Source organism: Limulus polyphemus, unplaced genomic scaffold (assembly GCF_000517525.1).
Source record: "Limulus polyphemus unplaced genomic scaffold, Limulus_polyphemus-2.1.2 Scaffold1301, whole genome shotgun sequence".
NCBI lineage: Eukaryota > Metazoa > Arthropoda > Merostomata > Xiphosura > Limulidae > Limulus > Limulus polyphemus.
The window spans coordinates 120395-132103 of NW_013666911.1; the positions used below are offsets into that span (position 1 = coordinate 120395).

At 32.5% G+C, this 11709-nt stretch overlaps 1 protein-coding gene across 3 annotated transcripts in view; it reads right to left on the reverse strand.

The window, feature by feature from the left end:
• LOC106463014 (general vesicular transport factor p115-like) overlaps positions 1-7683 on the reverse strand; it is an 88020-nt gene extending 80337 nt beyond the window's left edge. For 2 of the 3 annotated variants that reach the window (XM_013922979.2, XM_022390414.1), the window contains exon 1: positions 7558-7683. In XM_013922979.2, coding sequence (XP_013778433.1) covers positions 7558-7635 — 78 coding nt within the window. In that variant the 5' untranslated portion in view covers positions 7636-7683. Of the gene's footprint in view, positions 1-895; positions 931-7557 lie in introns of those variants that run through there. The other variant, XM_022390415.1, reaches the window with a different exon arrangement.
• Between the last annotated feature and the right edge of the window lie 4026 nt (positions 7684-11709).

The following is an 11709-nucleotide window of genomic DNA, read 5'->3' on the forward strand; positions in this document are numbered from 1 at the left end:
AGTGGTTTTTGTCTAGGACTGATCCATTGTTTTTGGCGTTTAATATTTACATAGAGAATCCATTTTTTCATCACTGGTAACAATTCTGTCCAAAAATGGTTCATGCGCACTACGCGCCAGAAGAGACGAAGCAACGTTCACACGTTGGAAACGATGATCATCGGAGAGTTCGTGAGGCACCCAAACACCTTCTTTATGGAGTTTTCCCATATTCCTTAGATGTTTACGTATTGTTTCATGAGAGACATACAATTTCAGAGCCATTTCGTGAGTGTGTTGCCTTGGGTTAGACTCAACAAGCATCTTCAGAGCATCAATACCAATTCCAACATGTCAGCCCTTGCCATCACAGTTTTTAAAAGCTAAAGTCACGTGAACGAAATTTGCTGTACCATCATTGACACTTACAAATGTTCAAAATATTTCCATAAACTTCTTTGATATTCTTTGTAGCTACAGCGGCATTGTTTCCCTTCTTGTATTCAAACAGCATTACATGCCGATTGTGTGTGTCTCATTGTGTGCCATCACTATTAGGGATAAGTATATACTGAACTTTACACAGTGTATAGGCTACACTAACATGATGTTTAGGTGGTTGGTTTAACTATTATACGTGATGTATATTTTTTGGGGGGTGGTTAATGAAAGTGTCCCAAAATGTGACATAAATTGCTTGATGACCTAATATGTCAAGGGGCAATGAGAAAGTGCCTAAGGATTGGACAGTTGCTAATTTTAATCCTATTTTTAGCGAGAGTAATAAGAGAAGGCCTGAAAATCATTGTTCAGTTAGTTTTAGTTTTGTAGCAAGAATATTAGAGTCTGGATTTATTGAAATATGATATTATAAATGAAAGCAACACAGATTCACCAAAGAGAAATTTTGACTTACTGATCTCTTTCTTGATGATGTTACTTGTTATCTGAAAGATATAAAGAGTACAGACTCTGTGTACTTAGATTTTCAAAGGGCTTTTGATAAGGTAGCACACCAAAGATTAGCTAAGAAAATCACATTAATAGGGGTTTGGTGAGGGACAAGTTAATTGGATTGTAGGGTGGTTGGATGGGAGAAAGCAAAAAGTTGCTATTACTAAAGACCATTTAAACCAGACCCTTGCTACTAGAGGAGTGTCTCAGAGGTCAGTGTTTGATCTTTGTATTTTATTATTTACAGATGATATTAAGCTCTTAGGTATTGCAAGATGTATCCATGATGTTGAGGTATTAAAGAATATCTTGTATCAATTGGTAAGTGGTCAAATATATAGCAAATGACCTAGATAAAGTATAGTGAGTGCAAGATAATATATTTGCTCTATTAAAACATATCACATATTTAATATACATAGGAACTTATTCAATAGCATGACTGAAGAAAATAATATTGGTATAGTGATGGATAAACCACTAAAGCTATCAAAGCAGTGTACTGTTGCTAGTAGAAAAACAAACATAATTCTAGGGTGTATTTTTAGACATACTGACTACAGCCTAAGATGATTAATTATCTCTCTATACAAATCACTAGTTAGACCTCAATTTATACAGTTTTGTCATCTAGCCTAACTACTTGTTTGTAAATTCTTCTGAATGATGAGTGAAGTTAATTCAATCAAAGATTAATAATAATAAAAAAATGGGGTTAAAATAAATAATTAAAATTATTATTAATCCTTACCCTAATTCTGATGCAACTGACTCGTATACAATTGATAGAATTAATATAGTTCACACCATAAAAGTTATTGTTCATGCAATTTGATAATGTAAATAAATGTCTCAACCACTGCTGTGTCTATTATATTCCAGTTAGCCTTATTAGCATTGAATATTCTTAGAATAATAAAGGATATTGACTTCTTGCAAATGGTTCTGTATAAGGCTACAACAATATCAGGGATTGAAGGGATAGGTTTAGATCCCTTATGAAACCAAACCCTGAGTTTTTGCATTATACATTTAGAAGCTTATCACTCACCCACCCAGGGACCAATAAGAAAAGGGCTTGTGATTTGTTTGTGCTATATTCTAAAGATAATAAGATGAGAGGAAACAAGTTTAAAATTTGGAAAAGACAGGCCATAACATCTAAAGATATGAAAGGAGCCTACTGGTCTATCAAGGCTGTCACACCCTATTAAAAAAAACTTAATGCCAGCCTGATTATTTAGATATTTAACAAGCCTTCCCTTAAATTTACTGCATCGACCATCTGAAGACAGCCCTTTCCAAATGCCAACAACCCGGTCAAAAAAGTAAAACTGTCTGAAGGTAAGATGACTCCTATTTTACCAAAATTTATATTTGTGTCTCTTTGTCTTACCACTCTTACCATTAAATACAAATACGATTAATTCCCTTAATAATCTTGAACACCTCCATCTAGATCCTCTCTAATTCTTCTTTGTTCAAGAGAAAACAATTTCCAAGATATTAACCTGTCTTCTTGTATGACAACCTTTAACATCTCAGGTATCATATATATATATTTTATAATAATTCAACGTGTTAAAATTTTAAGATAAGGAGTCTTAAAATTGAAAATAATACCTCAAATGATGCCTAACGAGTGACCTACAGTATAAAAGTACAATAAAAGAATAACATCATCAGACATGTAATATTTTTGTGAATACAAACCAAAATTCTCTTTGTCCTATCACTAGTAACAGCTTATTACTTAGATGGCTTAAGAGACTGATCAATCAAAACACCAAGGTTCTTTTCTTCCATAACAGTGTTACAGTTATTCCTATCAAAATTATACATACTTACAAATACAAAACTCAGAGAATTTCCTTGATAATCGTTTAGCTGAAAACAATAGGTTTCAAAAATGCAATTTTCATGTTTTGTGAAGTTACTTAAAAATTCTAATACAAAAATCACTAAACTGTCCATTCACCAAGTCTTTTGGTGGTTTTCTTTTATGAGAGTTATGGTATACAGAAAAAATGGCCTCTTTTCCCTTGTTGTCACTTGGGAAGTTCACCCTGGGCAGGTAATCAAGCAAATCCACTGGTGACTCTATCCTTGTTGTTATTCTGGAAGCGGTCTTGACAGTAATCCTAGGGTTCCCAGCAGGTATATTTTCTGTAGACAGATTCTTCCTTGGAGTTACTCAGGTGGCCAATCTCTCACCAATATACTTCCCAACACCTGCTTAACTGGAGTACATCCTTTCTTGCTGTGGAGATTATATACAACCATAACATACCTCAATGGAATATAGTCTAATCAGCATTAACATTATAACATCTTTTTATTTTATCACTAGCTGATTTAAGTCTTTCACAGATAAAGTCCTGTATGACCTCAATGGTGTTTCTTAGTCCCTTTGCATACTCTATTCAACACTCTAAGTGATCAACCTCTGGATCTGAGTACAGGAAGTCCAATGGCACTTTAAGTTCTTTCTCAAAAACCAGTGATCATGATGTGTTACCTGTATCTTCCTATAATGTTGTTTGATAACTCATAATTAGCAATGGAACATCTTGATTCCATGTTTTCTGATAAATGGCTAATTAAACATATGGTTATTTCTCTCCACCATGTCATCATGAGATGGATAAAAAGCTGTTGTCCTGGTCTTTTTGGTTCCAAGGATTTGACACATTTCAGCAAACAAGGCTGATTCATAGTTTCATTTCTGATTTGCATTAAGATCCTTAAGCATGCCAAATCTTGAAACAAATTAAGTGATGACTTTCCTTGCCAGAGCTTCTGCTTCCTGATCGATTAACTAAACATACATGATAATTCTCATTGAATAACTTTTTTGGCACTGAACTGTATCACTCACTCCTTAACTGTTCATTAACTTCTCATTCATTACTCTCTTGTATTTATAATGTATCCTTCTACTTCCACATACTACACAAACCTCAATAATTACATCATTATGATTAGCGGCTCTTTCTAGCAAACATTTAAATTAGAACATTCAAAATATAGCTTACAACAATATAACTTAAATTAAGATAACCAAGGTGCATTACCCTACATTTATTATAATTAAAAGCTATATGCCAGATATTTGCCCAACTTACCAAGTGACCTAAATCCTTTTAGAAAGCAGCAGCAACCTCTTCACAACCAGCAAAACCAAACTTTAGGATTATCAGCAAAGTTTGTTTGATTGTAGTGAAGCACAAAGCTACATAAAGGGAAATCTGTGCTCTACCCACCACAGGTATCGAAACCCAGTTTCTAGCACTGTAAATCCACAGACATACCACTGTGCCACAGGGGGCTCAGCAAATTTAAGCAATTTATTGAACAATTCTTTTATCTATTTCATTAATGTAAATCCAAAAGAACAAAGATCCCAACAATGAACACTGAGGTATCCCCCACTTACGGCATTAAAACAGTTTGTCTGAACTCCATTTATAACCTCCAATTTATTCTCTCTAGCCATTTTTTGATTCAAGAAGCCAACTCAAAGAGAGAATATTTTTAACAAGACTTTTACTTGGCATCTTGTCAAATACAGGAAAACAAAATCCACAACTTTAACCTCATCCACATAAACAGTAACCTACTTAAGAATGTCAAAAGATTAGAAAGATAAGATTTTCCCATACTGAAACCATGTTTATTCTCCAAAAATATTTTAAAAGATGTTAATTACTTTGCAATGTATCTTTACTCAGATTTTCAATAACTTTTACAACCAGTGATTTAAGACTAATAGGGCTATACTTAAACGGACAATTTTTATCACCTCCCTTAAAAAAAAGAGGAGTAGCATTACCCATTTTCTGGCACTTTTTCCATTACTCAAAGACTTTCAAAAAATATTAGCAATTTGCTCACATATCCAGTCCTTAACCTCCTTCATAACCTTTGGAAAAATAACATCTGGGCCGGAAGCCCTGTCCATCTTTAAACTTCCCAATGTTTTTCTTAATAAGATCAATATTAATATAACCATCTTGTTCATCAACTGTGTTTCCTTCCAGCAATTGTTCTGGATGAAGAATGCTATTTAAATATTCATGAGTATACACTGGAGAAAAAAAGTTGAATTCAGTAGCCTAGCTATATGCATAATCCAGTTAAGATGGTATTTATATTTACTAAGAGAGTGATTGGCTCATGAAATGCCATCGACCAAAGTGATGGCCAGGACGTTACAAGATTTTAAGTAGGGAACTGATGGCTTCCTAAGAAATAATGGGTAGATTTAAATTTTTACTTTCTTTCAAGGGCCAAATAGTTCCTTGTTTTTTGTATCTTATAAAATACTTGTACACATTATTCTAAGTGTGGCCTACTGGCTTGTACAGTCCTTGAATCCTGAGAGCAGTAGGTGATAAAGAGGTGATAAACTACATGTAAAGATTTTTAAAATCACACATTTCTGGTTGAGGCAGTTTTATTTCCCTAATAAGACAGTAATTCTGTGGAATAAACTGCCATCTAAAGTGCTGACAACTACAGCTTTACAAGAGTTTAAGAAAATGTTATGAATATTTGAGAAATCAGGGCTATATTTACAGATTAGTTTTTCTTCAATCAGCCAAAAAGCTCTTTTATGTCCCATAATTTATAACTTAAATATTAATATAACATCACCTAAGGTCAGCAAGGGACCAGTTAGTCTTCAAAACTGTCCTCATATATACACAATTAGGAAAAGTAAACACTTAAGACCACCATTTAATTTCCAGAAAATCATCAAGAACCTTTGAATATCATTAGTACAAACAAGAATGAACAAAGGCCCAAGCACTGACCTCTAAGGTACTCCATTAGTAACAATAACCAGCTCCAATTTAACTTACTCCATTAATAACATCCTTTTACTTGCTCCCATCCAAACATCCTACAGTTCAGTTAATTACTCTTTCTAGAATCCCTGTCAATTTAATTTTTTTAGTTAATCTTTTGAGTGGTACCTTACTAAACGTTTTTTGAAAATCTAAGTACACCAAATCCACACCTTTTCCCTCTTCCATATAATAAGTAACAACCTTGAAAAAACAACATCTTAAGACATTATTTTCCTTTAGTATATTCATATTAACTTGATGCAAAGTTGTTAAACAAAATTTTGTTTCAGTAAGTTATATACTTGTGGAATGGTTTGCTTGCAGCTTAAAAATTATGCCTGATTTCCTTGCTTGCATTTACGTTGGTTATCTACATTGACATAGGCTGTAAATGCTGAAGCAAGAAATCCAAGGATCTTCCTTGACAATATAGAGGGCCAGAATTCAGTCCCATTCCCAAACACTAAGCTTCTTTCTCATCCCCCAATTTCTACACTATATATTTTCAACCATCAGAAACAAATCATCAGTTACAAAATCTATAAAAAAAAAGAGAGAGAAAATACAAATCATGATGTTGAAAAAATCAGTATATAATTGTTCTGTGATATTTAAATACACTTTTTTACTTAACAGTTCAATTGTTATTTTTAGTACTTATATATATATATTTCCAACTTCATGGTTAATGATATGACAATACTCAACTGGAAAGATCCAGACTCCAGAACTCTATTCCCAAAAGAGTTAGAGAAATCTATTTAAATGTTGAGAATACAAATGAGTTTTTTATACTTGTTTTTGAAGAGAAAAAAATCCATAATTCCTCTTTCTTAAAATAACATGCAACTTATTTGTACATGTATTTCTTTTTCATGGAATACTTCATATAATAAAACCAGTGCTGCAAGTTTGAGTTTGTTTTAGAGCAAAGCCACATTGGACTACCTACTGTATCCATCACAGGGAATTGAACTCTGGATTTTAGCACTGTAAAATCCAGAGGATGCAGTGCTCCGACACGTGACCTAAGACTTTCCAACTGAGTTACCAGAACTCAAGTCCGAAGCAAATAACTCTCCATTATTAATAATAATATTACAATGCCTGAAAGCTGGTTTTATAAAGTGATATGTTGATTTGCAAAGTTCATAAGTAATTTTATGTATGTTGTTTTGCCTTTGGAAAGAAAGAAAAATTACTGATTTTTTTTTCTGCCGGCAAAAATCTATATAATTTCCTGTTTGTGCTTTGGTCTACATATCATTACTACTACTAGTGTCAATGTTTTTTGTTTTTTTTTCTTTCTTTTTCCGTGTACCTTGTATTGTTTAATAAAATAATCATATTTCCTCAACCCTGTGATTATGAGTACGATTACACCTGAATAATTTATCATGCTCTAGTACTAGTAGTAGGCTGGCTCAAGATTTAGGGTAGATGTTTGTGTAGCCTGGCTCTAGGTTTACAAAGTATTTTCAATAAGCGTCAACCCTCCGTTTATTATTAACGTTTTGTAATTACCAAAGGTAAATGTCATAGGCTACTCAAAGTGAAGTTCATTACGGCAACAGCAAATGTCTGTAACTTTAGTTACTGTGTGTCATTACTGAACACTTAACCATGTGTACTTGTTCAAGTTGTTGTAGGTAATGGATTCTGGGACTCTTGGTAGCTAATATTTTAGTAACGATATAAAAATAACTCAAATTAGCCAACAACACAACTAATTTTATTGTGAAATTAAGAAAAGTCAAAATTTATTTCTTACTGTTTCAGCTGCGGTTGGTTGTTGTGAATCTGCTTGGGCACCCAAAACAGATTTTAAGCCACTTTTCAAATAATCCATTTTTACTAATTTTAGCGTCACAAACAACTAACTTATGGCGTGGCGAATATTTCGTCTGCTTCCGCTTAAACATGCAGAGACACCTAGTGGTTGTTTGGACTATATATGACTTCCGGTTACATATCCTCATAAATCCTCAAGCTAGCTAAATATTTTATTATAATGTTTTTAACTTATTGATAATGGATTACGAATTGACTGGTCTCACACGACAGTTGAGCAGTACTTTTGTTTTGAGTATTACACTAAAATGGAAAGTTTCCCTTTTTTCTTTTAGGGTATTGCCATTGGAATACTATTTAATTAAGTTTACTCAGCAGTGTAATTTGGTCGATCTTATTCTTAAGCCTTTTGGGCAGATTATTGTTACCAGTGGGTAAGCAACTAGGGTTTAGGGTTGTATTTATAATAATATTAAACATAAGTCAAAGAAGGTTATCGTTTCTTTGAGCATTTCACTGGTTAGGCCACACATAGACTGTTAGAGTATTGTCGTGGAGTTATTGGAAAGAGTTCAAAGGAGGGCTACTACTTGTAGTTGTATTTTACTTATAGGATGATTTTGGGATGGAGGGGCCTATCATTCGAGGACAATTTAAATAAAGTTTTTAAAATGATTTTTCTCAAGAAAATAAAGGTTATATTGGATCCGTTGAAGTGTTCAAAATTTTAAATTATAATATAAATAGAAAAGATAGGAATGTTGTATCATTTCATTTTTCGTGTTTAATGATAAGGGTGGTTGGACTAGGGATAGATTTGGCAGGATAAATGTCTGCAAATTAGGCAATTTTAATACTAATAGTCTTTGCAGTAAGTATATTATTATTTTTTAGTAATATGATTTGGGATATTTTAAATTGCATTGGCCTAAATGATTTTTATTTTTTTATTATTAGATATTACTAATATTTAATGGACTGGTAAGTGGGAGCCAACTCAATAGTGTGAGTGAAGAAAATGATTTTGGTATTTAGTGGTGAATTAAGTCACTGAAGCCATCAAAGCAGTACTCTTTTGCTAATAGTAAAGCCAGTAGAATTTTAGTGTGTATTTATAGACATTTTGAGTACAAGTCATAAAAGGTAATTATATGTACCTCTATGCAAATCACTAATTAAGCCTCATTTGAAATACTGTGTGCAATTTTCTTTTCTCATTTAAGAAAGGATACTGAATTATTAAAGAGGGCTACAAGGATGGTTCCAGATGTGGAATGGTCATCTTACAAAGATAGTCTTATTTAAGACATTTTTTTTTCTAACGGGGTTATTGACAGAAATGAAGACCAACACCTAAAAAGAAGAATTGATAATATCTTATAAATAAAAGTGAACTTAAATTTTTCATGGTTCTAACTTAGATATCAAAAACTGTGATACTCCTGTGTAGCCTACCCAACCACAAACTTCAATTTCATTGATTAGCAGATTGGTTGTTGAATAACTGAATTATGTAATTGTTCAGGTAGTAATGAAGAAATTTCTTCCTCTTTGAAAGATAATTTCATGAACTTTGTAGGATATGAAATCAATGAATTAATTAGTAATAGTAATAACTAGGTTTGTTGAAAATATTTTTTTTTTTATACTGATGCTAAATCTTTCAAACAATTGTCTTGAATTAAAAGCTTTGATGGTAGTTAGCATGTTAATGTAATTAGAACTACTGATTTTTGGTTAAATGAATATTTTGGAGATGTTATGTTATTTCAAAAGGTTTTAAGATCTTTAAATTAGTAAGGACATGGCTAATAAAATATAGAAAGAAGTAACTGTATTTGTTATAAGTGAGCTGAAAGCTTATGAGAAATGTTTTTTCCATCGAGATTACACAAAATATAGTGTATCAGATCAGTTTCCTGAAGAAAATGTAAAAAAAAAAAATGTTTATTGTTTTGTTTTTCTATAGACAATCGGGTCATGTTCGTGATATTGATAGGAGTTTGTTCAGGTAGCTTAACTTCTTTTTTTTTTTTTGCCAATAGAAAAAAGCTTGTTATCATGGGAGACTAATTTTAATGAAATTGATTGGCATAGTCTGTTTTCATCATTTGAGACTGAGGAATTTCTTGAAGTTGTGGTGGCTGCTTTCCTACTCAGCAAAGATATAAAGATCCTACATGCAGGCACTAGCTTTAAAGACAAAATGTTTTTGAACTTTAAAAATTTTTTTAACATAACATTATAGATAATGGGAGAAGATACCAGCAATATTCATGACTTTGATCATTCTATGGGAATTGACATGAATCATATAGTTATTAATCCCTAGGTCGTAAGTAGAAAGACTGAGAGATTAACTGAAATGTGTGGATTTGGTGATATATTTGAACAAGATTTTGATAAGATATCACACAAAAGATTATTTAAGAAAATTACATTGATATGGCAAGACTAGTCAATTGGATTTTAGAGTGGTTGAATGGAAGAAAGCAAAAGTTTCTTATTAATGGAGTCCAGTTAGACTGGACTCTTGTTGCATGTGGGGTACCTCAGGAGTCAGGACATGGGCCTTTGTCTCTTCTTATTTACAAAAGTCATTAATAAGAAGTTATGAGTAAATGTAAAGAAGAGTGTATAATAACATGTCAGCTACACTATATCTGCTATATCCAGTACTGCTGGGTCTTTTGCCCAATAACAGTACCAGTACTAGGGCTCTTCAGGCTTCTTGGACATAGTAGTGATTGAAATGCATTACTGGAGTAACTTGGTGTAGTATAATTTTTTTATTTGTTTGTATCCTAGCACATCAGAATTAGGATAAAGATCATATATTGATAGAAGCGCAATAGTAAATTAGTAATATTTGCTGATGAAATTAAACTTTTGGGTTGTTTCAGCTGTATTGAGGATGTTGAGGTGTGACTTAATTGGATAAATTTTAAGTTGGACAAATACTTGGCAAATGATTTTGAATTATAATAAGTGTAAGGTAGTGTGTTTAAGGTATAATTTGGATAACATTTAACATAGGTGGGAACCTACTTAACAACATGACAGAAAAAAAAAGGATCTTCGTATAGTGATGAATAAGTCAATCAAGCTATATAATTATATTGTATTTACAGGCACTTATTACATGTTGAAAGAGGTAGTTATCTCTCCAAACAAATCATTGTTTTCAAGAGTTAGGCTTTGCTTGGAATAGTGTGTAAAATTTTTGTTTTCTTATCGTATTGACTTGTTGGAAAGTGCTCAGAGGAGTGCTGCTACTAGGGTGATTTTGGGGAAAGAAGGTTTATCTTAAGCTAGGGAATAGAAAAGCATCTTTTAATTTATTTTCTTTTGAGAAAAGAAGAATAATGGGTGATATTATTTAAGTTTACTTTACCCAAAAGATTGATAAGATGAAGGTACATTACTTATTTTGCTATAATCTGACGACAAGACATGAGAATGCAAATTTAAGATTTGGAAAAAAAGACTGGCTCAACTCTAAGTGGAACAGTTTTATTTTTCAGTTGGGGTTATTGGCTTATGGAATGAGTTGCTATTGACACTAGAGTGGAGGCTGGCATTTTACAAGAGTTTAAAATAGGAATTCATAAGTTCCTGAAAAATAATTATTGGTTGTTAGTTTTTACTTTTACCACAGATGAAACTGTGCAGAAATAGCATTGAAGAATGAAATGGTCCCTTGTACCTATGTTAAGTAAGGCAATGGCATAATTAACCTGTTTGGACTAGAATGCAGTATGAGGGTTGTTGCCCATTTTTCTCAGTTTACATTGCTACATGTTTTACAAAATTTCATCATGTCCGTATAAAGGTTTATGTGGGTAAGTTAGGGTCATTGAATACTGTCTCGTCATGGCAATAATCTTAGTTTGTAAACATACGTTCAAGAATTAGGCAGGGTTTGGGGATGTCAAAAATAGTCTTGGCAAAGAAATCTATTGCTGTATATGGTTCCAAATATGAACAGACTTTATATTTGTTCATTCTGTAAACTGAATCAGTTCATGTAAAAATTCTTGTAAAATACAAAAATTGATATATTTTGTTAAAAGAGCTGTTGTATGTCTTGTTGAATATTTAGTGACTTAATAACATTACTAACCTGCCTTTA